At 36.9% G+C, this 27,748-nt stretch overlaps 1 protein-coding gene across 1 annotated transcript; it reads right to left on the bottom strand.

Annotated features, from left to right (window-relative positions):
- Positions 1-6,215: 6,215 nt before the first annotated feature.
- HAT1 (histone acetyltransferase 1) lies at positions 6,216-27,055 on the bottom strand. Its single transcript, XM_032989763.2, has 11 exons — positions 26,960-27,055; positions 25,916-25,987; positions 23,087-23,162; positions 21,153-21,273; positions 15,904-16,083; positions 15,550-15,671; positions 14,945-15,049; positions 14,495-14,601; positions 11,778-11,929; positions 10,375-10,491; positions 6,216-6,619 (listed from the first exon to the last, which is right to left on the bottom strand). The coding sequence occupies exons 1-11, from the start codon at positions 26,964-26,966 to the stop codon at positions 6,452-6,454; spliced, it is 1,227 nt and encodes a 408-aa protein (XP_032845654.1). The 5' UTR covers positions 26,967-27,055; the 3' UTR covers positions 6,216-6,451.
- Between the last annotated feature and the right edge of the window lie 693 nt (positions 27,056-27,748).

The following is a 27,748-nucleotide window of genomic DNA, read 5'->3' as shown; positions in this document are numbered from 1 at the left end:
CATTCGGTAGTCTCTAATTTATGCTTAGATGAAGGTTTTATTCTTTTACTATGAAATAAAAATAACAGATATAGGTTTCCTAGGAGCTTTATACCAGAAAAATGGGAATTAATATCCCACAAAAGGAGAGATATGCCATATCCTAACACAGCAAACCTGAAAAATCATATTCTGCCAAGTTCAAGTTCTGTCAACAAAAGAAAATACATCACTTTTCCTCATGTATATAGTTGTCTTCTGTTTACATTTGGCAAATCCTCTGAAATGTTTAAGATGGAGTGTGATGTCTCAAGCTGTCCTGAGCTTCAGGTTGAGAGGCAGCTTTGGAGAAATCACTTTTCAGCCCAGGGTCTTTTGAACATATTTGTGTGTTATGTTCTTCAAGGACAGCCTTTCACATCCCATCTCACTTAGATTGGCTCTGTGCTCTCAGAGTCAGCATGTTCTAAATGTGGAATCTCAATTTCCTCCCAAGACTGGGTAGGCTGATATTAAAATAAGCAAAAGGTGTGCTAGGAAGACATAAAGCTATGCTTTTAAATGCAAGTCCGAAAGCAGTCTGTAACAGCCTATAAAACAACAGTTATGCCTTATGTATACTTGAAATCTTAAATAGAGCAACACAGAAATATGTTTCTACTTTAAGTATAGCAGCTGGATACTTCTGGGGTTAAGCTTAGACTGCTCAGACTTTCCTATATAAAATTGTCTTAAAAGATGATTTAGTTCCACAGCAGTTTTTGCTGATGAGGCTAGTGCAGTTTGGATCCTGCTTTGTCACAAATAGGTGTCTTGTTTTTCAGCACTGGTGTTCATCTGATCCACAGTGAGATAGTTTGGAGTCCTGAACTTGAAAAAAACCAAAAGCCTCCTTACCAGTGATACAAAATATATATAATCAGATAAAGCTACACCAAACTGTTACATCACAGCTCTAGGGAAAGCAAATGACATATTCACAGTCCCTATCATATTAAATTCATTCTAGGCAGAGTTTATCTCTTTTCTGTGAAACTATTAAAGTTTTAAAAACATGAATGCCTCATACAGCTCTGAGGAAGGCTTAACTGGAAGACTGACAAGCATCTAAAAATAGCAGCTATTGAACATGGAACACCTCCCTTATTGCCATACCATTTAGAAACAAAAAAAGAGGATGTCAAGCTCTTCCCATTGATCTGGATTTCCTTTATGTTTTATCTCTTCAGCTCAAACTGTGCAACAACCATAAACGAAGCATATACCTCCTATATGAGAAGTGTTTACAGCATTACATGTTCTTTATTTACTAAAGAAAGAAGCTAGTACTACTCTTGGAAAAAAACAGTGCACAGTACTGCTCCTGCTATACAGATTTTTTTATAACATCAAAGAGGGAATTCTGAAATGCTCTTCCCAAGGCTTTGTCTTCATCGTGTCATTACCTGAGATTCCTTTAATTTGGGTGGGAGCCTTATACTTGAAATGAGCTTTGAAGAGTGGAAGGAGGACATTTTTTCCCCTTTTCTCTTTGCTTCTCTAGTCCAGAGAATTAAAAATATTTTGAGCATGTAAATATGGAAATTTTTAGATTAATGATCCTTCTTACACTAGCTTGTACCATTATAGGTCTAAAAGGAAGCTCATATACATCATCTGTGGTCTCATTTCTTGCAGTGCCTGCTACTGAAGGCTCTAGCATAAGGAACAAAGAACATAGTAAACATGTATTTGAATGAGTAGTTTGGAGTAGAAACTGGTATTTGCATTTTTTTCTTTTTACGTTGTAAAAAAGATTTGAGTGATAGGGAGGCAAAGCCATTCCTACAATTTTCCCTCCGTAGTTATAAGTCAGTATCATGGCATCTATTTGTATTGCTTTGTGTAATAGCCTTCCATTTTTTTCTGGTTGCACTAAATTTTTAGCCTTACAATTCCAAATACTGCCACTGGTGTGGTTAATAGCCTTTTGTAAATGAAACATTTTAACAGATAGAACTCAGGGTTCAATTGAAATCTTTTTGATCATTGGAGTAAGAGCTAGCAGTGTAAAACGGCTGGAAATACTAATGGCATGAGGAAAAATGTTCCTCATGACTTTAAGTTGGGTTTTTTTTTTTTGAGAAAAGGGAAATACATGCAACAGATACTTGCTTACAAGACACAGATTTTAATATTTTACCATGCTGTCTTTTTGTCAACTTCAAGTCCAAATTATCCTAGCAAGCAATGTTTCACAAAGCAGTAGCACTAGAGAATAATATTTTTCAATTTGAAAGCTGAGATCCAAGCTTTTAGGTGATAGGCTTACAAATATAACAGGTATTTCTAGCTCTAACAGTTTGATACTGATGAAATCAGGTCAGAACTGACAAGGGGAGAAAAGGTAAAATGGCAAAATATGCAACATAAGATTTTCAAGCCTTCTAGCATCTGACAAGCATGCCATACGATAAAGGAAAAGCACAAAGAGCAACAAAGTCTCAGTGAGAGACAAAAAGGAATTGAAAAAATTATCTATATAAGGAGATGAAAATCCTTCGTATAGACGTTATGGGCTGCTTACCCTCCTGCTGACATTGCAGAGAGAGACAATAGGTCAGTCTTGAATTGCCTAAACTGCCACATAGCAGCTTTGTGTGTTTGTTCATAGGAGGCACAAACATTTACTGCCCAAGATACTGCTTCACCTACATAGACCTTTATTCCTGCTACGACAGCAGTTAAAGTATCCTTCAAACCCTGCAGCTTCAGGTAGCTTGCTTTCTCAGTTCTGAAACTATAGGTATTCTGTCATATTTCTTCGGGTTATTAGTTGTTGAGCTAGAAGTAATTTCCTAGTATCTACAGTAGGTAACTTTTATGTTTCAAAACACATGAAAAGGAATAGTTTGACCCAGGTTTCTAAACATAAACATTTTTTTAGAGCTTGATTTACCTCTTAGGACAAAATCTTGGATTAGCGCTATTGACAATAACTTTACATGGAAAAAAAATGTGTCTCTACCAGTTGAACAAAGTTTACCATTTTAGATACTCCACTGAATTTTCTTGAGGTAGTTTCACTGTCGCTGTGACTGGATTTGTAAGTGATAGAAGGGTAAACCAGCAGCCTGATGCCAGCAGTGTCCACAATGAAAAACTTTAAATATACTTACAGATCTTATGTACATTCTGAAAAGAATATTCAAATGCACAAAACTTTTAAATGCTCTATCAGTATATTGTGCAAATTTTCACTTGATATTTGAGTGAAGTGACTGAAGAATCAGGATTTAATTAAAATACAGAAAAAAAGTCAGAGTAAATTAAATCACAAAAACCTATTATTAGTGTTTGCTCTAAGTTCCTGTTAGTATGTAATAACTCAAAAGAAGAACAATAGCAGCTTAAGATAGAAAACCTAGGATAACAGATTATATATTTGAACAAAAATTATTTCTATCCAGAATTACTTTAGTGTCATATTGTGCCCAGAATAGTAGAGGGCTCTAATAGCATTCAGCTATCCAGTTCCTACACTTCTAACATCTGGAGTTGAAAAGTTGCTACTAAGCCTCGATGTTCATTTGTCAGCTCACAACTCCACAAAACTGCATCCCTCCAGTATCTAATTGCAATTCTATATAGACAACTGTTATTAGTTCACAGGTCCTCTCTCAACATGCAAAAGTCAGACAATACTAGCGATAGCTATGCTGTTTTCTATACTACACTGCTGTTTGTGCAAATATCGTAGGAGACCCCTGTTCTTAATTACGTTAATACGAGAATGTAAACAGGAGTTACACTAAACTTAAACTTTTACAAACAGTATTCAACTTTATTTCATAAATATGACTTGCTGAACAGCTGGAGTTCCTGCTGTGCGTACTTCAGAGACAAGAATCCTGCAGCTCACTTGTAGGTGAAATCTGTTATCCTATGGAAAACCATGGAACAACATAACCAGACTGGCAAGCCAGAAAACTAGGAATTTGTCTAGTAGCATCCACTGAAGCCTGAGGGTTTAGTCAGCTTTACTGTTAATGCTTTGTCTCTAAAATATTAGTTCGCATAGATGCGCCCCAGAAGCCTACTGAACTAAACTGGCATCTGCTGCCCAAGCAGTAGCGTCACTACAACTATCACTGTTTTCTGGTTGTTATACAAGAGATTATCGCCTCTTTCTCTCTGCCAAGGAAAAGGATAGTGAAGACACTTTTTAGACCATTTCAGGCGAAGTCAACAGGGCTAGTTTAACTTGCTGATGAAGGTTGTTTCAGATAATTGGCTTAATTAACTGTAATGGATTAGGGAGTACTCACATGGTCTTTCCTGGCAACACTGCTGCAGAAGCTGAGATCTGCTGCAGGATGGCAGAATTCAAAGTTTCTAGATCTCCAAGAGGCTGCTTATTCAGATCTTTGGTGCCAAGAATTAGTAACAAAATAGTTCCTGTAGACCAGCTCTTAAGTTTTGCTGTTTAGAGGCACATCGCAACAGTTCAGAACATTCCCAGACCATACTGGAACGATAGACTGTGCTCAACCTAAGACTGCACCCTTACCACTTAGGGACTGGAAACACTAGCTCACCTCTTTCAACAGTGTCAACGTAAAAGGTAAAAAAAGTATTGTGATAGGTTATGAAAAGATTAATCTGCCCTAATCACTATGTGAGAAAAGTTTCACTATTTGTATAAGGAAAATGATTTTGTCCTTTTAGCTCAGTAGTTTATTTCATATCCATCCCGCACCATCAATTGAATATGGCAGCCATCACTACCTCTAGCATCAAGCCTACATTACGTGGCATTTCTCAGCCCTTTTGGAACATTCATACAACCTGGGGGTGAGAGCAGACAAACCTCCTTTCTCTTCCCACATTAGGTACTAGGATGAAAGGAAGAGATATGCCTTTATGCTCCTCTCCCTTTTCCCCCAGGCTCAAGAAAAACAGCTTGTAAAGGAGAAAACAATGTTCAACCTCTCTAAGTAGGCAAACAGCCCATAAGGCAGTGTTTTTTCTTGACATTCCTAGTTTCTTAAAAGGTCCTTCATGAGTGGCTTCAGCCTTAGTAATGCAAAAGCTCAGGCAGCGTTACTGTAGGTTTCCTCAAAAGCACAAGTAGTATCCTGGACTTCTATGTAGAAACCAAATTTGAGCATAGTTCTTCAGTTCAGATTTCCCCTATTTGGGCCTATCACCAACACCTGAACATGTTCAATAAGAAACCAAAACCAACCAACCAGAAAAAAACCTCACCCTAACCCCTCAAATCCCACAATTTACCTTCAGGCTTACTACTACAATCAGAGGTCTTTAAAAAAATTATTACTAATGAGTGTAATATATTTGGATACCATAGTAGATTAGTAACATGTCATACAGACAAGATATCCTAGCCAGAAGAACTAAAATTTCTAAAAAGAATTTAATAGAAAACACACAAAAAAAATCCACGGGAGGTTGGAAACATTTGGAAAACATTACTTTTCTCCATATCAGATGGTAGGAGAGAACTATCAAGCAACAAACTCCAGTTTTGAAGACTAGACCTGAATCCCACTAGGACCATGAAACATGGTTAATACCTTTTCATGATCCTTATTCAGATTAAATCCTCTTGATTACAAACCGAGACAACAGTTCTAAAAGAAAACATAGCATCATTTATTCCTCTGAGGGAGGAGAGATAGGATATTTAAGAACTAACCTCAAGTCTGAGAAGTAATATATATCAGAATACAGTCAAGAAACTATATAAAGGCACTTACTTCCTACAGATTTGTGTTTCTTACATTGGTAGAAGTGCTTTTGGAGTTCTTACAATGTTTTGGCTGTTTACCAACTGTGAAGTATTTTCCTGAAATCAATCACCTGAAAACTTGAGGGTTTGAAGAAGAATATGCTCAAGGCCCTGTAGAGGCTTAGGTAGAATGGGGCTGATAGCTTATGGGAGCAGGATCCACTTTTAAAAAAGGGTAAAGCACCTGTACTCAGGAAGCATGCCAGCCAGACCACAGAACCAGTCTTGTAACCTGCTCATGGGACATTAAGCCAAAGAGTGCACGGGCCCTACACAGTACAACAGGATCCAAATAGAACAGCCTGAGGCAGGTCAAGTTCAGAGAAATTTAAGAGAGATGCGATATTTATATGGCTTAGATTTAGGTACTGATTTGCTATTCAGGTATCTATTAAGTCTTTAGGCAAAACAGAAAGGTAAAAGTAAATTCATACAATTAAAGTGATACTGTATCTGAGAATCTACATTGTTTATTTCAGCAATAAGTGCCCCCAAACCTGAAGTACAACACTTAAAAATCTACAACACAAAAATAGAAAATATTCAAAATGCACAGAAACACAAGTCACCTTTAATGTGATTAAAACGTCACATGAGATTTTTTTGCAGTTAAGTGGCAATTAAGGATGTGCTTTACAACACTGTATAGAAATTTGCAGGTTTCCTGTACAGGCAGGATCCTTATGCTTGTGCAAGTCGTTCTAGGACTCTTCGGTAATCTGAAACAAGTTGTTGGAAGCTCTCTTCTAACTGTTCATGTTGCATGTTTAGGTCTATTTGGTTCAACTGATTCGTCAGCTCCTCTGGTCTTAGACACCTCCTCATCTTGGCAAGTTCTCTCTGCTTTTTCTAAGCAATCAAACAAACAGTAGTTTGAACACAACCAATCATCAAAAATGCAGTATTTCATTAAATTTACTCAATTTTAGTATCTAGTTCTTTAAGATGTTGCCAATCCTAGGAAAAAAACAGTTAACGGTGTTTGATTAGGACATCTTTTCTGTTAAAGGCTCATAGTTTCTCTATTACCAATGAACTAGTGAACTGAAAAACAGTTTCAAAGTTTTTCCTTAACCAAATAGATTAGGTCTAATGGTACGTCTACTACTGAAAACATATGACATGAAAAACTAGAGTGTAGAAAATTGAACAGGATATTTAGTTTTATGCTGACATTAATCACACTGGTGTCCTATTATATGGCTGTTCAGTAAACTAATTTCCCTATAATTAACTATCAAAAAATAATTTTAAGCCTCCTGCACACAGAAAACATTTAATGAACTTGTCCCTGTTCAAAATTACCAGGGATTAGCAGTAACAGCACTGAAATGCAGCAAGATTATTTACAAGCATAAACATATTTGTACAGCAAGGAGATGAGTTCCCCTTGCTGTGTCACATATGTGATGTTTTTACTTGTTTCTTAAATACAAAAGTATTTTGAGGTGTTTTTCCTTTTCCCAGATACATTTTCATACAGCTGATACCTATTTCTGAGCTGCTCAGTTCCTTAGTTACTTTCTATTTTTCAATCTTCCCTCACTTTTTAAAAGCAACATGTCATTCAGCATTTCATTAAACAAAAAAAGAAATATATGGATTAGATATGCCTGGCATCTTATCAATAAATCTTTGCAATGCCTATGGAATCACTGAGTTTGTTAAAACAACAAAATTTTCCCAAACTATTACACTTCTACCATTGGTCTCAAAAATTAAAGCCCTTCTGTACTCTAATTTTACACTTTTCTCCCGAAGGAAAACTTGTTTTCTTTCTATGATTGATGCTGAGGGTCAGGAGGAAGGAATGGAGTTCACAGTAAACTGTAAGATCTTGAAACCTTTCATAACCTCTCACAGATATGCAAAGCTTGGTTCAGAAAAGGAGGTTCAGTATAGGCATCCTGTTAACACCTCCAGGCACATTTCAGACTAATAATCAAGAAATATTTCCTTATAGAAAGATGTCAAAAGCAGCATAGCTGTTCAAATTTTAGATCCATGTTAGCTCTTTCTAGTCAAAACACGTAAGATACTCAAGACGTGTTGAGTAGCCAAAATGAAAACAGAGATGAATACCTTCTGAGCAAGCTTAGTCATCAGAAAAACAAAAACCTCCTTATTCTAGAACTCGGTCTGCTTAATTAACAGGACTATGTTAAGATTATAAATACTAGCTCTGAAAAAAGGTGTTGGCTTTTAAATGCCCATTACATCTGATACTGTAGTGTTAGGTGATCTGCAAGTTCCAGATTCCAGGTAAAAAGCAAACTCTCTCTGCATGTTCCAGATAACCACCTGTTTCAGTATCAATTTCCCCACAAATTTACTACCAGCATACCCAGGTACACAAGACTGAGACCTGCAATCAGTGATATTTTACCTGAGCACTTTCAAGAGGATTCTTCAGGAGCAAGTTATTGGGTTGGGTAGAAAAGGATATTCTGTTCAAGCAGCAAAACCAAACAAAGTATTGTGATTACGAACAGCAGCACAGCAGTGTTTACTTCCAAAAGGGATGACATGAAGAATGCAGACATTATCAAGGAGACACGTCTACCAGCACAGTCCACTATTGAGCATAAAAAGCACAGCGCTTCAGAACTAGAGAAGCCACAGTGAAACTGAAATTTCACAAGCTGCTCACCCTTTGAGCTACCTTACAGTGGTGCCGTTTTCACTAAGATACCAAATCTTTTATTTCCTGTATCAGTAGTACTTACACAGAGATCATAGTTGGCTGTATCAGTCATTCCAATATAGTGGTGCCATATGGTAAAAATACTGAGATCTTTATGTAAGAGCCTTCTTGTTAATGTGAAGACTTCAAGGGGAATAGATGTATTACAGGTTTTTTCATCTGGGGTTTCTGCATACAGTTTTACTTATGCTAATGTTAGCCAGGAAATAGCTGTAAGATGCAATACTATTTTTACTAAAATTAAGGTAGTGGCAATTTAGAATTATCCTACATCTGTACAGCACTGTTCAAACAAAGCTATCAAGTGCTTTACAGGAAAAAATTATATCAACATTAGAGTATGCAGTAATATTCCCAATTTTTTATTAGAATTTGCTTCTACCTCCCTACAAATTATTATATGTATATATTCAAAGTTAGTTAACTGCAGTTCTGAGAAGCTTCTGAAAACAGTGCCAGGACTAAAATATATTAGAAATATTGCTTAAAATGAGTGTATGAGTAAAACTTGCAGAACTACTGTAAACAAGATGGCTGTATGTCAGAACATGAAACTTAAAATCAGGGAAAAAGTGTTAGCTGCTTTAAGGATTCCTCTGAATCCTCACTGAAGTAATTGAAAAATTTAAAAATGCAATATTCTGAATTGGCAATCTTGCATATCCAGCAACACAAAACCCATTCATTATTAATGCATTTATTGCATGCAAAGACCGAAGTGGAAACAACTGCTATAAGCACTAGAATTGAATCTGCTTACAGAATTTTGAATTCACTTCAGTGCTGAGTGAAGGAACTGACACCATGTAACAGTCCTGTTAGCTGAAAAATCACAGCCTTATCTGTAGGGGACACCGAGTAAGATTTAGCAAATAAGACAAGACACTCATGGAAAAGAATAGAAAGCGTTTTGATTAAGGTCCTGCCACTCAGCATGACATGGTGTTATCTTCAGATGAGGCAAGTATTCAATACAGTGCTGGGTTCTCCTTTCTGCTAGCAGCCCCAATAAGTCCAACATGAGTACAATCAAAGTTTTGCTATTTCAGTGTAATAGGGTACGTGCTGCTTTAGGAAGGCTTGCATGCTAATCAAAGTACTTCTCATACTTTGTGAGACTTTTCCAACAGGATTTTAGTCTGCTTAGCAAGTACTTAATTGGAGAGAGCAGTTACCATACTAGTTATAGCAATAAACCTAGATTTACTTGTCGTCTTTTGACTCTTAATATTGAGATTGATGCCATTAGCAACTAGGATTTTTTTTTTTTAAATCTGTATCTCAAAGGGTCAGTTTATGCAACACAAACCAACTACACTGCAGATCCTAAGAAGTATACTTAATAGGAACTAAGAAAATTACTTTATACTAAGTTTAGTACTTGCTTGAACTGCTGAAATTATTTTATATTCCATCTGCAGAGTTCTATGTTGACACAGCTGATAACAAAACAGCTTGCTAGAAGTAAAGAGCTAACTAAAAATTAAAACAGGAATCTAAACTATACCTAGTCTGCAGTGTAAATTTATTACAGCATCTATCTCTAAATTTTTGGCTTGCCTATTTAAGGCATTTTTAAACTTTTCAAGAAACTGATTTTTTTTTTCCCCCAACTTAAGCCTACCTGGCCATAATGCCACTTGTAGCTAGGTAACATAAGCTTAGTAGTAACCTCCTGCTGGAAATGGGCAGGAAGCAGCCAGGAGCCAAAACACAGGACTTTCAGCACTGCTTTGCATGGATGTTCTCTGCACCTGTATACATGTCAGTTAAAAACTGCTGAACTAAGAGTAGTTGATTGGCAACATAATTGGCATCAACTGCATTTATGGAAATGAAAGTAGAATCAAGTATAATTAGCCTTGAAATAAGTTTTAAATGATACTTAAGTCATATACACCTTATAGGGGCCAATCAGTCTTCTTTTAATGTCCAACCGGTAGCTTCTGGACTGTTCTGCATCACCCATATCTGTTGCACGCAATCGGAGAATTTCATAAACTCGTCTTGTGTGTTGCTAACGAACAGAAAGGAGAATAAAAAACATGTCTGAATAAAGAGGTCACTCAATACAACCCAAAATGGAGAAATATTGAAATATTAGAGTAGTTCCTCAGCTTATTGGAAGACAGCAGCATGGACAAAGCCTCTGTCAAACCTATCCTATCTGGTGGGTTAAATGAATAAACATTCTTATTTTTCTTTCAAAACCATCTTCTTCCATGCAGCCAGTGTCTGATCTCTCAAAGCGTTGCAACAGCTGTAGAAGTGCTTCAAGGATCTATTGTAAATGAGCAGAGAAAGTCCAGAAGCCAGAGTCTAAAAATACTTCAAACAACAAAAGGATTGGAACTAGAGTGACATAAAGCAATATTTTACTAAACATTATCTACTTTACCAATTTTAGTAATCTCCATATACCTACCACCCTGCATAAGTCCCCCTGGAAGTTCTAAATATGAGAATGAAACAACAATATTTAAAGGTTTCTGTTTACAAGGGAAGAAAATGAAAGAATGGAAAAATTCAAGTGTTTTTGGAGCCAGGATCAGCTAGCATCACACCTGTGAAGAAAAAAATATAATACTGCTACTATATTATTATTAACTGTTGCATCTGTATGAACACAGAATTTAAGACCAAGAATTCTTTTGCTGAGTAATAGAAAATAATTAGATGGTTTGTTTGCTACACTAGCACATGTTTAGATACTGTTAAACTCAGACCCAACTTATTTACCCTTTCAGGTTTAAGATACCAGACATATAAAGAAAGCTACAGACGTAGTTTCTGTATACAAGCTATACTACTTTCATGAACACATTTGAATATGGCTTCACATCCTCCATCCTTCAAGCCTCAAAGTTTTCATTAAACCACATGCAAATACATTTTTAATTAAGCAACTCTGTCTCTTCACTACCATACTCACTAATGAGTTTAATCACTTACTAAGTTTACCAGCAAATTTAACTGTTCAGTTTAACGGTTTAGTTCTCCAAGTGTTTATAGCTGCCTTAGTAGCTGTTGTGTTCTGCATTCCCAAAACAACACTTGTTATTTGTATAAATATACTTCAAAGAAATGGAAACCATGTCAAATTTTATTACATCAGCAGAATTAGCAGGTAAAAATAGCATTTATCTAAAACCACAAGCTAGGTATTTCCCTTCCAGACACATCCTAAAAATCTGTTGAAATAAGCCAAAGTGTGTAAATTCCAAGTCTCTACCTCTATGTTTAAACTGTTATTCTACTAGTTTGATAATAACGTGCCCAACTACAACTGTTCTGATTTAATACCTTATTTATTTTCAGTTTTTGTTGAGCTTCCATCACCATTTCTTGACTGAAACCTTGCATTAACTTTCCTGGGGAAAAGCAAGGCAAATCTTGACAGAGCTTTACAAGAACAAAGTCTCTCAGCTTCACGTAGTTTTCAGATGGATCTTCAGCTAGAAAGAGTTAAAAAAAATAGTTAATATTAGCCTTATTTGATTCTTCATCTCTGGTATGTACTTACAAAGAACTATGGAACACAAAAGCAGATACAGTATTCATCATTATATAAAATGTGCTTAATTGTAAGTACTGCTATCAAAGTTTTAGATGTTTGACAGTAGATGTTAAAGAGCTTGCAGAAGTGAAAACTTCTACTGTTTTCTGTACACAATATTATATACGCATTTCTAAGACTAACAATATACATGTTAATCCAGTTTAACTCCTTGGGAAAAAAAAATTACTCTATGTATAAAGCCTTTTTCTTGCATGTTCCATCTATTCTGTATTTGACAAAGTGGTACAGCTACTAGAACACGAATTAAGTGGAAAAAAAATTGGTGAAGCTATCCTAATGTATACAGCTAAACTAGCTGAAGATATATATTGACCACGAGTTACAGTCTTTGCTAGCAAGGAAGATACGGAAAGGTACAAAGACCCAAAGGACAATCTTATCCAAAATTAAAAGGATGCACCTCAGCGAAAGATGGTTACAATTTCAAGTTACTTCCATTTGACATAAAATGGTAGCATAACTATCAAAACTGTCACTTTAGAAAAAACACCAAAGTTGAGAACTAGTTTTTGTGAACATCACCATGGTCCCATATGCAAATTTATTCCTACTTATGAACCATGCAGAAGGAAAATGCCTACAACATTGTGAATACATTTATTTCGTCCTTACTTCATTGTTTAGACAGACTTACTACAAATAGGTAGCAGGGTCACATTTCCCTCACACCACTCATTTTTCCATGGACTAGCATTGTGGAATTTATGGCTAAACAGTTTATATGCCAGCTGTGTTTTTCTTTAGTTTTGAGGATGACTGTAAATAGTTGAAATCTGCAGTTAAAGATGATCAACAGCTAGTAAGTTACCAAGGAGGAGGACTGGGATAGAAGTTTTTGCTGTGTATATGCAGCACTGCACAACTGGCAATTTATTTCTTGTGTTGGAGAATGCTTATGATTATTTTATCAGCTAAAATGTTTTGTGCATGAGTGGCCTAATATTGTATTGCAAGTCTTACAGCACCTATTCTGCAAAAGAGATTGGAAAAGCTGTGCTAAAATTAATTGATTCCATTCCTTTTCGCTCAGATTAGTTACAAGAAAGACAAGGCAGTTTCTGTACAGTAAGCACTTGCAGCATATATTTTGCTTGTGTCAGGACAACAAATTATAAGGACAACAAAATATCTGTTGGAAATGTGAAACTCCAAAGTGTTTATTTTAAAAAAGTGTTAACTCTTTCAAAGAGGTAAGTAGATCTTAACCTTTCTTTTCAGAAAGGTTAAAGTCTTTACTTCACAATTTTAGATGCTATGTAACTAAATATACTGGCCGTATCAAGATTGTCCAGCCTGATCTTCCCCTTAAAAAGGACAATAAATAGTTTCATAAAAGCCTTAATTTCCATAACTTAAGTGCCATGTAGAATACTGCAAGCTTCCCCCTGGTTTATTCCATAATCTGTTTTAGTGCACATTTGCTGTTTGCTACAAACCTGTGTTTAAGGCACTATGCCACTGACATGTCATATGATTTATGCAGTACCATGCTAAGACTTTGTTTATCCTCCGCTATAAAAGCTATGTAAAGCTTTGTACTATTATAAGGAAAATGGAAGATAGTAAATGCATGATGCACATGATTTCCTGTTGCATAAATGAAGTTATACTTTCTTAGGTTCCTATGAACTGGATTAAAATCATGAGGTGGATTACTTTATGTCAGGATTATCCTTGCAGCAGTGCGTTATAAAAGCAAGTGTTCTGTTGTATTTTAATTGGAATGGGGGAGTTATTTCTAACTAAGATGAGGTCTGAGACAGCACCTAGAAATGAATAGTCAAGTCGTATGTCTGAACTGCATTTCTTCCTATATTGGACTTAAAACCACAGGAGAGATGTCATGTTTGCAGTAATTTTTTGTATGATATTTCTTATACACACATACCCTTTTTCCGCTCTGCCACTTCCTCAATATTTTTTTTATTTTTAGGTATTTATGCACACACCTCTAGTATCATGAATGCCTTCAGCCTGCAATGCATGTTCCTGGAACATAAACTCTCTACAGATTTTTACTGTCTGTAAAATTTTGGCTTGCACATTAATATTAATATCCTATTTTATTTTGGTCCCCTCCTCCAATTTTGAGTTTCAGCTAATAGGAGTAAGTTGAACAAGGATTTTGACAAAGCTTGATCTCTTGGCAAACTCAGCTGTGTATCTCACAATAAAATGGCTAATTAGCTGGTAATCCGTTCATGCTAGGGATTGAATTTTCCTGGTGTGCTGTTCTCTAAGTAAAGGATTTAAGGAGCTACATTATATACAATTCTTCTGTAAACCAGGGCACTATTAATCCTGAACTGAGCTGAAGCTAAATCTTCAAAAGGCCATTTAATTCTGACAAACAAACGTGGAAGTTTGCAGGCTAACAACCTGTGAATGTTACCAAGTTGCTTATTAAACAGGTGAACCAAGTTAGAAATTTAACACAAACCTGTTATATCAAGTACTGTGGCAGAGGACATATAATATCTATGAACTGTTTCAAGCAGCTGAGCACCATGGCCTTCTCCTTGGAATGGTGGCAAGATCAGCATCTGGCTACAGACAAAGGAATGTATTTTCAGTTCAAATGCATGCATTTGCAAACATTATAATGTAAACGCTTAAAAACAAAATGGCATTTCCTTTTAGATTAAAGTACATGTAGCAATCTTCATGTTAAAATGTCATTTTTAGCAGCATCTTAAAATTACTAAATATTCAAAACCTGTTTGAGATTCCCTCCGCTTCAAGAAGGGAACAATGAAATAAATCAGTGCATAGCCAGCTAATAATGGGGATTTTTTTAAACAAATCAACACCATTATAAACAAGTATTGGGAACTTCAGCAGTTCCCTCTTCTGAAATAAAAGGCAAGGCACGAGTTACACCACCAATTACCTTACACGTGGCCGGGTTTTGTCTGGGTACACATAGTAATTATAGACTGTCATGTAGCCTACGGTCGCAAAGAGCGTAGCTCCATCCTTATTATACTTCTCAAATCTGCAGATAAAACAGAAAGCCAAGCAGGTCAATTACAGTCGCGCTCCCATGCAGTGTCCATTTTCTTTTCCATTCTCCAACTGAATTTTCAGTGTCAGCAAGCTACTCTGCGAGGGCCCAATGGGTACACCTGCTACGTTCTGAATGTACAATTCACTTAATTGGTGTGCAGCAACTTGGATAAATCAGGCCTCTTTACAGCACTTCAGTGCACTTGCCTATTATAAAGATGAATAGGTGGCAAGTAAAAGAAAACACAGGCAAAGCTCATTTTACTGTTTAAGCCTACATTCAGGGCTCTAACGGACAACAGCATTTAATTCAGCTCTATTCTCAAGCTTTCCCAAAGCATAATGGAGGCAAACTCAAGCCTCATAAACAATAGTTTTTCTTTTCTGGGAAAAATATCATTATACTGTTCCAATAATTGGCTAGCCACAATTAAAATGCAGGCTTTGTGGAGGTAATAAGGTCCACTGTTGCTTTAGAACTGTACTTACACTAGAAAGTAGTTCCATCTTTCATCATCTACATCAATAAAGCTTGCAGTTTCAATAAACCACATCAAGAATGTCTGAAGCCTTTCATGATATTCTCGAAAGCCTGGACATGTCATGTCAGCCTAGGGAAAAAGCCAGGAGAAGTCAGGTGAAACCTATCACAGATGTAAGAGGGGAAAAAATATGCAAAACCTAATTAAATTCTCCAAGGTAAAAAAGAATGTTTATAATTATTAATAAACTGGTGAAATTATAGTATTTACGTTATAGTTGAAACATTACTGAAAGTGCATCACTGCAAAACAAAATTTAATTTGGTTGCTCAAAAGCAGAAGTTTAATTTATTTTTCATACCTTGTATATCTGATATGTTATATCTTCACCAGCTTCCTCATTATGGACAGAATATGTGTGTAGAAGCATTCCAAAGGGCTTAAAGTTGACCTCCTTCTCCAGCAGAGAAACAAAGTCATCTGTGTTTGTGCAAAAACCAGGAGGAATGATTTCTCTAATTTTACTTTCAACATCATCTGCCTGGAGATTACAAAAGGGGGCAGGATCAGTGGAAGGTTAGAAAAAGATAGCATTGATGTCACTACTGTGGTATAAGAAATGAATATAGTGATGCTATGGCCTAAGAGTAATTAACAACAAAATAAAAAACCACCAAAACAACAACAACACAAAAAACCCCCCCACAAAAAAACAAAAGCAAGTGTTCCTGTTATTCAGTAGTGAACTTCCACTAAGTAAAGGATCTGCACTGACAAGATCCAGAAAAGTCACAATCCAGCCACTGTAAGCATCAAAAAGCTCATAGTTACAGCCTACGTTCATGAACACAAATGTTTAGAGCCTGTTACATTTGTTCATGTAAAACCTAAAAGTGTTGATAGCTGTTCTGAAAGTGCAGCATATACAGAAGCTAAGACTTTCCCAGCAGCAATCCTCCAAGGCTATGCTACACAGCCTTGTGAAACTCAGGTTCCCAAACAAGCAGCTTACAAGAGGTATTAGCTGGTGCAGAATTAAGTGGAGGAAAAAGGACAAAGACCAAAAATGGTAGCTCCTGAACAGGAAGCGACAGCTAGCATACTCTTGCATTCTTACATCTCCCTGCTTGAAATGCCTGCCTGTAGGATCAGCTGCAAAACACATTACAAACTCACAAGAGAACATCCTGCATGCTAATCAAATAACATTTTGAAAAGTTTGACATAAAATAATTAAAATAATGTATAATTTAAGGATGCTGCCAGCAAATCTGACCTGTAGTATTACATACTGGGGAAGACAAAATATTCTGACACCAAAATTAAATTCAGACATTAAAATTACTCTTTTCAGATAATCAGAATGAAAGTTAGAGTCTATCAGCTGAGCAGACTTCATAATCCTTTTCAGACCCCCAAAAGACCACTTGATTGAATACATTTACTACTTCTTTTTAACCATGAATATTTGATGAAGTTTCACAATAACGTATTACTGCTTCTCACCAGGCAATAAAACTTAATGAATTGGTCTCAACTTAACAAAACCGTACTCCTCAATACAGCCCCTAAAAGCCTGACATTACATTCAATAAAATGAGCTTACATTCAATTCAAACTTTCCTCCGGACAATGAATCCAGGTTTTTACTTAATGGAGTTTGCCGTGAGTTCAGCTGTAATGTTTGTATTGTATCTATTTCCACAAGGACTGACACAAGAACACTTTGTGTTAACTTACTAAGAAGCTCTTTCACACCGTTTACATGCATGATGGGTATTAGTTCAAAACCAAGACCCTTGCTACTTAGCATTCAAAACAGGGAAATTAAGATGCTTAGAACAAAATACACTACAAAAGGCTAATACAACATGCTACTAATTCCTGTCCTTTCAACCACAGTCCCTTAAGTAGAAGCAATGCACCTGCAAATGAATAGCACTTTATCATTCAGTTACATTTTTAGTGTAGAGAAAGATGGATGTAGTTCAGCACAAACAAGTTTTATTCTTAATGGTTTGGTACTACCAACATTTATATTTATATTTGTAGAGAGCGCTATTAAGCGGTTAAAATATAGCTCTACAATGCTTGGTTTAAGAACCCAGTTGTGTACAGTCTTTACATCCATTTCATTCTCAAAACAAAGGAGATGCATTTATCAGAACTTCTGTTATTCTTCTTAAAGCAATACTAAACATTTTCTTAACACTTACCGATTTAACGGCATTACACAAAATCAGTCATTTTTTCCAGATTCAATTAATTATAGAAAGAAAAAGTGTTTGTATGGAACATTTTAGAAATGCTTGGTTTTTTTTAAACTGTGCAAGTGCACTGTTTGCGCAGATCTTAAGTCTGCACTGCTGACAAAGCTGTAGGAAACTGCAACAACTTTCATTTTACATACCTGAAAAAGGCATGTAAAAATAATCTAGAATTAAACAATACTTCCAAGCATCAGTTCAATAACTCAGGTTATGTGGGAATATTTAAAAAGGGTGAATGTGCAGTAACAAGTATTATATAAATAATGTTTAAGTAATTTTGCTCCCCTCACATATGTAAGTTTCTTCATTAGTGGCAAGAAGGAAGAGAAACTTTCACCTGCTAAAAGCATGTAGCATAAGGCATCCATCACTGGCTGCCATCACAGAAAAAACTTGTTTTCCATGAAACAGAATGAAATAAATCATGAGAACAGAGGTTTAGCAGATAAAGCAGTAGATAATCCTTCTTAGTTCTATATGACAACATACTTTCACCTACTGCCTCTTAAAATTTCTCTCCCTTTGAAATAGGGCCTGATACAGTTTATTTTCTTAAATTATATTCCTCTGTTACTTTTAGGGTTAATAAGATCTCCCTTTTTTTACAGAGAAAATCCCAGAATCTTCAGTTTGAGTGGTAGCCTGAGTTTAAGTGATCCATTTTCAGTTAGTAAGTCCTGGAATGCTGTAATCTTGAAATATCAACAGCACACAAATAATCTGTTTCATTAATACCTGTACTTTTTAATGGAAACATCCATTACTTAGTAGGCCCTTTCCAAACACTTCTCTCTGAGGTGCTCATAACTCAAGGAGTTACCAAAATTTGTTTACTGCCTTTCCCTTGAGTATTCATTTCATATTGGTGAGAGGTTTATTTCTTTTATCAGAGCAAGACACTCGTATCTTACCAACTGGCATGTATGCACACGATGACACACAAGTTTCTGTTCAGGAAAATAATCCAGCTGACTACAGCAGCAGTGTTAAACAGAGGCAAAGCCACTTACAACGAAGCGTGCAAAACCCTGAATGAAGCCAGTCAAGAGTTCAGCTGATGGAAGTACTGCCTATAAGGTATTACCTTCATAATCAGAATCATGCGAGGTGATGATGGGGAATTTGGCATAGGCTTGTAACTAAACTTGATTTGTAGTAGGTCTACTTAAGTAGGCAGTGTGCCTTTGTACGTTGCATTTGACTCTGGATAATTTTAATATAGAGATTATTCTTGTACTAGCAGACAGTTACAACATTTGTATACCATGTAGATGCTGTTTCAAAGTGACTTAAAATAATTATAGAAACATATTTGAAAGCTGAATTTCTCTAACAATTATATGTATTATATCACAGGGAGCAATGGAGTGATCGGTAGTGTTACTTAAAAAAGGATGCACAATATTAAAATCACCCTTTTTCATTAACTTTTGTGTAAAGCAAATGTATTAGACCAGCTGCAAAGCAAGATAAATATATTTATAGTAAAGACCGTTTTAGAGGTTAGTGAAATACTTTTCCCCACCCCATCATAAAATGCAGATGAAAAGGAAGATACTGAACAGCTGCAAATCTCAAAGCAGCAAGCAATTTGGAGGTCAATGCTATTAATACTTACACTAGAAGAAAGCAGCCTCTCTTCAGATATTTGAAAGAATCAACTCCACCCAAGGGACAAATTCTGTCTATTTTCATTAAATTAAGTGTCAACTTCTGTTCAAAACAATCATACTTTGCTGAGCCTTCCTCACTAACATGGTTTAGATCCATCTTTAGAGAGATGATATTAAGATTCATAAATACGACAGAAGTTCTAGCTCTTGACATTTCGGGATCTTATATTTTATCTCATGTTTGAAATGACCTTGGAGAAAAAAAAAAAATAGTGGTATCGGGATGAATATTTCTGTCTATACCTAGCAGAGACTGTAGCAGCTGCTTTAGCAATAATGAAACCAAACAGTATCACAGACTAAAACCACCGGCTGATGAATGGGCTTGTGTGGGTATTTGAATATAAAACCCTAAATTCTGAATAACTTCACAGAGCATTACAAGTGAGATTTTAGTTTTAACCAGTTATGTTAAAGGCAGAAACTACTGTCCTTTCCTAAACAGCACCTATTCACAGCACAAAGATTATCTGTCATGTATGGCAGATAGTCTGCATCTTAGTATGATTATCCTGAATCAGCTGAAATTAGCAACTACACAGCTAACAAACCAAAAGTTAATTTAGCAAAGTTGCAGGGTATGCTCAGGGCAAGACAGACCTTGTTTACCTTGCTTGTACCACGAGAGAAGTAAAGTGGCTTTGCCATTGGTACAGAAAATAGATTGTGAGTAAAAAGGTGCTGTGGTGTGGATTCCTGTTGTGACATGATTTTGAAATGATATTGCTGAAAGGCTGGACTGTTGGATTTTAATATGATTACTACTTTGCCAACAGGCTTTCCTTCTGTCCTTATTTAAAAAAAAACTTCTGAAGATTGAAGAGCATGACCTTTTGCTCCTAAGATACGTTGCCCTAGCCTCAAAAATATTTCAGACATGTCCAGACACAGCCTGTTGAACTAAGTATATTCTAATACAACTTCAGAGCAAGGAAGGTCAAATCTTTAAAAATCAAAACCAACCATTTGAGTGTTTTTTTCCTTTACAATAGGCCTTCCATTGCAAATACTTAAATACATTCTGATGAATTTCAAATTAGGAACTTAAATACGGCTTAAAGTCATAAAGATGCTTTTTTTTTTTTTTTTAAAAAAAGGAAGCTTTTCTCAGGTAATTTGAAGCCAGTACAAATATATAGTCATTTCATACTACCAAGTATTATGAAGATTCATCAATAACCATATCAATAGCTCTTTTGGAAAGAAATAAGCTCATCTTTTTCTTCTTTATAACTAATTAAACCTCTGATGATACTACGTGTTCTTAATGCATCAGGGACCACTCTGAAAACTGAGTTTTTCTAAATAACCATACAGGTACTTATGTAAGCATTTAACAGTTAAAAACATTGTTAAGAAGATATTTTATTCCTATTTCTAAGTTCCATATACCTTTCTTCAGTTGGCTGAAAGGATGATTAACTTAGCTTTTGTGGGTGTATCTCAAATATATTCTGAGAGCATAGAGGCAGAAGGAGGGAAACAAAAAAGAAAAAAGCTTTTCTACAAGTATTCTAGAAGCTCGTAGGCAAGAGGAGAAAAAAGTAAAAATCCAAAAAACCAAAACCACCAAACCAAACAAAACCTCTTGCAGGTAATTGTATTCCTTTCCATATCCGAACTAAACCTTCTCAATATTTTAAGTGCAGGTCTGGTTCTGTCTTTACCTCCACACAGTCAAACTTTTCATTAACTTTAGATGTATATTCGATGCGAAAGAGCGTTGTCAGGTTACCAGCAATATAGTATAAGAGGATCTTCAGTCCCTTGTAGCCAAAAGCAACTTCACTAAGGAAGGAGAAAAGAACAATCAGGAACACCATACAGAGCAAAACATTCACATTACAGGGCTTTCATTTAACACACTCTGAAGTTCACATCGTCTTTCCCAGTAAGGTGTACTAAGCTTCCTAATAAGAAAAGGGAATCAAACTGGATGTGCACTGTCTAGACAGAGATAATGCCTTATACTATTTCTACTAGTTATTTTGCTCCTCTAGTGGAAAAATAGAGGATGTTTCTGCATGCAGTATGGCAGTGTCTGTGCCCTTACTGTGACAACTCAAGAATACCTGAAATAGCCTATACAGCACTTATGTTTTTCAGTATCTTAAACTCATTAAAATTTATTTATAGTGATTGATCAATAACATTTATTGCAACCTACTTTGCAGTGTAGTATAGTATTTTGGAATACACTACTGCAATTTAAACTGTATAAAACATAGATAGGTAGCCAGTCATAGCAGTAAGTGTATTTCTGGTGGACAGTTTCTATATAGTTATCCAATCTAACTGAAATTGAGTAAATGCAAAAAAGTATGGAATACAAAATCCTTTTTTATACTTTGAAAGTATGAGTTGCCTGAACATGAACACTATACTGTTGTGAAGTACAGAGAATTTATTTTCAAGAAAAAAATGGAACTGCAGAGGACGGTGAAACATGTTCATTTTTCATTGTTTTAATGCACAGCTAATTTTTTTTTACTGATATTTTTCTTTTATGGTAGCACATTTATACTTCTAATTATTTTAAATTATAAGTGCCAGAACAAGAATTTGCCTGTTAGTTATACTGACAGACTGGAGAGTTCTCCCATTGCTAAAAGTGTAATTATTGTCAGTGATAGCTGCAGTAGATGTGCAATATTGTAATTAATTTTATCACAATTAATACAAGTAGTTCATCCTACCTGGAGTACTTAGAATGCTTTTTCAAGGGATTGGAAATTAAGAAACTTAACTACTTCAAGAAGCCAAGTTATGTGCATGTGGATTTTCCTTAGTGGTGTGTGGGTTGCTTGAGTTTTTTGCGGTTTTGTTTGTTTCAGTTTGTTTTGTTGTGTTTTTTTTTTTTTTTTTGTTGTTGTGCGTGGAGGGGTTTTTTGTGTGTTTTTGTTTTGTTTTTAAACTATGGCCAGACTGTTGAATATTACTCTAATGAGAACACTTTAGCGCTAGGGTCAGAGTGGCTAACTTCCCTACAATACTAATGAAAGTCAGCATACTTGAAAAAAGAGAAACAGCACTCTTCTATAGTCTCTGTATCCTCTGCACGTCTAGCCGGCTACAAGGGTACGTATTAGACAAAATAAACCCCTGGATTCAATACAACTAACATTCAATAATCTGATTCAGTGAACAGGCAACAATGTGAGTTTATGCTAATACTTGACTGTGATGTTTTATTCACTAAAAATCCCATCTAAAAATAAAAAATAAATTGATATACCATTGCTAGATATTGGGTTTTTTTTGGTACACATTACCATGAGAGTTATTAGCAAGAATTTATAAGTCTTTCTTAATCTTAGAAAAATACCATGAACACAACGTCAACTTAAACAAGTAATTCTGACTGCAAAATCAGGTATTTAATTCTCTGCTAATCTACCTTAAAAATAGCACATAAAATTACTACAGGCTCAAACTCTACGAGCTAGGCACCAAGGCCACTGTTCATGAGATAGAGTCATAAAATTGAATTGCTGTATCATTTAAAATAACTTGGTATGGCAAGATTTTTCGCTTTCTAACAACTTTGAAGCAACTTTTCTATTCCAGACCTATTAATTTGATTCTGGATACTTTAACTTACTCATCTCCAAACACTTGATGGCTATACTCGGGATTAAATGTTGTGTTGTCATCCTCCAAATCCTCAGGAAAGCGAACTGGGGGGAAAAAAGGAAAAAAGAAAAAGTGCATAACCAAGTCATGAGCTTCAGTTTGTTTATCCACAGATGCCCTGCTAGATGTTAACGCATTCTTCTACTACAGAGTCAGATGACTTGAATTATGAACCTATGTTAGGCTGGCATACAAATGAAATAAAGGCATCTTGTGCAATTTAGATGCATGTTATTTGATCTGAGGAGATCAAATCAATAAGCATAATAAAGAATAAATCAGAGAAACTGACACAGATGTATATATGTATACATCTCCTGAATGTTACTGGCTTTAACTTCATCTTGTACACTGAGGACACTGCCTAGCCTAGGATATTTCCACAGTAAGCCATATCGATCATGTAATCAACATTGCCTTCTCATTCTGCCATTCTTTTCCAACATGCAGGTGAGAAAACTTCACTGTAGTGGGTTTTCACGGTATGATGAATGGAAATAAATGTTTAGGTACATTTATGTTCATGTCAAGGTTCTGGAGAATCAGCATGGATACATACGGAACAGCTGCACCAATACTATACTGGTACTTGTACCCATATTACCAAAACAGTGATTTCTGCCCCTCTTCCTCCCCCCCCCCCCCAACTCTTTACCTTTCCTCAAAGCTTAGTATTAAACAAGGTCTTTTCTGGTAATGTAAAAATATTCACTATAACAGAATCTACTCAAACTCAGTAACTTACTCAATAAGCATTTTGTTCACACTTATAGAGTTACAGCAGTTGCTTCACAGCAATTGCGACAGGAGTTCTTCCATCATAAAATATATGTTTTGTGTTTAGTGGATGAAATTAGAGATTGAAGTATGATTTTCTAGGAAAAATTTTAGTAGACTGAGAAACTTGGTTCCCAAACATCCTCTGCGTATTTGCAGTTAAAAAAAGTTACCTATAGTTGGAAGGGATTCAACTCCTAACTTAGGCACTAAAGTGATAATTCAGCCACATTAACAAGGCACAAAGAGCTCAAGACAACACACTGAATGAATTAATACTGCATTAGCATAAGTATGCAATGTTGTAGGAGTTAACGTTGCTATTAAAGCTTTTGTTTTTAGAGCATGTGGAATACTGAACTACAGCTTCATTGCCACTTTACTCCAGTAAAAGCAGAGATGAAAAAAAAGAGGTTTTTCCTGATAACATTGGAAAGGAATTATTCAAAGAGAAAAATGCAAATGAGGAGTGTCCTAGTGACAAGATAAAAGTTTGGCCCTCTTGAAAGCAAGAGAATGGTTGCTCTTGTCTTCATAGGTTTAACTCAGAGAACAACAGATTTGAAGTAAAGTAGCAGTGTTAAAAAAACAACACAAAAAAGAAACAAAACGAAACAAAACCCAAAGAGCAATTCTGAACTGTCACCATGGAAGAAATCTGGATCCTGAAAGGGACAGCGTATGACTGCCTTTATATGCACGTGGAAAATATATATATTTTTTTAAAATGGTACCACTTTGTAGCTTCTCATCCTTTCTCCTAGTATAATTTTAATGTGGAACATCTACACTCTCTGAAAAAAAAAAGGAAGCTAAAAATATTAGCTGAGATGGTACCTTAATTAAAACCCCTCTTGCAGTCATCCTGAAACCTGATATAGTAGCTCCTCAGATTTCTAAACAAAATTCACTCAGATGTCATGATGTCTCATTCTTTCCTTTGGTTTTAGAAAGGTGGAAGTGAAAAATAAAACGTTAGATCTAGTCATAAAACCATTATTTGAAATAATGTTTAAGATGAATAGAAATACTTCACAATTACAATGGCTGAAAAACTTCAGTATTCTGGTTATAACGACATTTTGGCTCACAAGCCAAAGGTGACTGTGTATTAAAAATGTTACTAAACTATATGGAACAGATTGCTAGGAGTAGTTCTAAAGAGTGCTTAACAGGTTCATTACTTTTATTTTCTTAATAAATTATAGTATTTGTACTGCTCAAGGGAACAAAATGCTGAAGGGCTGGAAAGATTAGAATTTAGATAGGTATGCCTTATTCTTCAAGTTATTACTGCTTCACATCAGTCTGAGATATATAAGCAAGTCCACCAAGAGATCAATAATTCTGTTTGTATTCTGGGTACCCCAGGAAGTAAGTTACCTAGAGAGACCAATAAGCAGTTCTTGAAAGACTGACTTTTTTTTCTAGTCTGATTTTTAAACATTATTCATTAAAATGTCTTGTGTAATCCAGATGTTGGGGGGGATGGGGGGGAGGAAGGGGAAGAGGAAGGCAGCAAAACCCCTAACCCAACACCACTTCCCAGTCTTCTTTCTTGCTTTTATTTTTTACTTTTCCCCTCAAAGAGACAAAAGTGAAAGATGTTAAAAAAAAAAAATAGATATTTGCAGCCCTGAAGAAATTTGTTCTGTTGCTGTGGTCACCATGAAGACGACACATACTTCAGACTGCCCCATAGCATAAGGATTACAGAAAAGAGAAACCAAAAGAACATACTGAATACTTCAAGAAAATAGGACAAGAGGTAATTCCAATGCACTCTGGTAACATGCTAATAAATTGCTGATGACATTATTATGCAGACAGGACTGGTTTCCTACAGCTGTACTTTAACTGTAGGAACAAAACTAGACTATGTATTCTTATACTTGAGTTTGTATATTTACATTAATATGTACATATTAAAACCTAGGTGGATTTAAGTATAAGGAAGTTTCTTAAGAAGGAACTAAAGTATTCCAGTATCAAATGCACTATATTTAAAAAGTCACATTACCTAGTTTCAGCTGAATTGCTTCATTTGTATTACACTTGTATTCAGCCAGCTTCTTCTCCATAGCAGTGAGTCCTGAAGAAAAGTTTTTTCACAAAAGAGTTAAGAGGTATACAATCTACATGTCAATATTACTCAATGGACATGTTTAGAAAAAGGTTCTCAAAACCCGAAAACACACACAACACAAAACCACCAAAAATATTGAACAAGTAGGTTAATAGAGCTACAGCATGCTACAATGTGTAAAAGAAACATAAACTTATCTCAAACGCTTTTTCTGGAACTAGAAAACAGACCACAAGTATCTCTCTACTTACTTTCTGAGAATGAAGGGCATTACATTAAAAGCATTTAATTGTTCTAAGTTATTACCAAGAAAACACATTTTAAAGCTTTAAGTAAGCTTCTTTTAAAGAACATGTTAAGTAATATGTTCCAGGGCATTACAAGCGTTTCTACTAAGTCTTTTCCATAAACAGGTGTTCACGAGCCACAGTGGCATGTACACCACCAGCAATTATCTAGCTACTACTTCTCTTCCAGAGATGATGCAGAAGGATGTAACAAACAAATTACACCTAAGCCTGTTTTTCAAAGCATAACCCAGCACAGAAGACGTGTTTCACTTATGGCATTTTTCAAGTGCCTTACAAATCCAGCCCCCACTTCATTCCAGCAATCTCATCAGAAAGTTCCTTCCTATCGCTTCAGATAATCAACTTTTAAGTAAGAGCAAGCTTGGGTTTTTGATCCCCACCGAACCAGCGGACACGGCGGTACACTCCATCTTCCTGCGGCTAAAGGCGGGGGCCGCGAGCCCGTGGGCGCCCTGTCCCGGGCAGCAGGGGACGGAGAGGCAGCAGCGCCCCGCACCCCAATTCCCGCCGGCCGACCGAGCCCAGAGCAGCCAGCCTTCACTGGCACCCTCACCCGCCGGCCCCGCCGCGGCCACCCCGCAGACCCGCTCCCCCTCCCGGGGAGGCACCAGCAGCGCACAGACCTGCTCCCCCCGGCAGTCAGGGCGGAGCGGGCCCGCGGACTCACCCGCCATTTCGAAGAGCGGCGGAGGCGGCGACCGAATCACCCGGGCAGAACGAATCAACCCGCGCACCCACTCGGCGGAAATGAGCACACGCGCTTCCGCTTCCGCCCACCGAAGCGCGGCGAGGAGCCAATAACCGCGCTGTGCGCGGCGCGTGACCCGCACGCGTGACTCGCGCACCGCCCCGGCCTGGCGGGCGCCTTTAAGACGCGCGTCCGCGCGACGGCTCGTTTGCATAGCCCTGCCCCCGGGGGCCCGCGCAGGGGGCGGCCTGGCCGGCGCGCATGCGCAGCGCGCCCCTCCGCGGCCTCGCACCTGCGGCGGTCGTTGGGGTCCCCGGTCTCCCCCGGGGTGTCCCTCGGCAACCCCCGGCGTTTCCCGGCTGCGGGAGCGGCGTCTGCGCTGGCTGCGGGTGGCTCCACATGGCCCCAACAACGAACGTTAACCCATCGTGAAGAGGCCCACAATACGCCATCTGCCTGCTTTGGGGCGGGCAGTGCAGCCTCTTACTGCCATGCTCCCTTCACATACAGAGCACATGGCTCAGTGCTGCTGTCAGACTCCCACCGAGGAAAAAAATAGAGCTTTATTATTAGTGAAAAAAAAGGCCATGTGCTGAACCACTTGTTACAGCTACTGCTGGAAGATTTCCATGATTTTCTTCTAAGGGTCTGTTTTCTGAGGCACACTTCGCCTGCAACTAGCGCATATGTGGACTTGATGAACAAGATGGCTTAGCAGTTAAATACCAAATAGGCAGATTTCTAGTGAAACTGTTTCTGCCATCAGCT

The sequence above is a fragment of the Tyto alba genome, unplaced genomic scaffold (assembly GCF_018691265.1).
Source record: "Tyto alba isolate M040663 unplaced genomic scaffold, T.alba_DEE_v4.0 Super-Scaffold_7, whole genome shotgun sequence".
Taxonomy (NCBI): Eukaryota; Metazoa; Chordata; class Aves; order Strigiformes; family Tytonidae; genus Tyto; species Tyto alba.
The sequence above is the reverse complement of the archived record's forward strand: the minus strand, read 5'-3'. Positions and strand labels throughout refer to the sequence as shown.

Coding starts and splice junctions, on each gene's coding strand:
- HAT1 (XM_032989763.2), bottom strand. Junction 16,084..21,152: donor AAAAGTTTGACTGTGTGGAG/GTAAAGACAGAA, acceptor TGTAATCTCCAG/GCAGATGATGTTGAAAGTAA. Junction 6,620..10,374: donor GACTGATTGGCCCCTATAAG/GTGTATATGACT, acceptor TTGATTGCTTAG/AAAAAGCAGAGAGAACTTGC.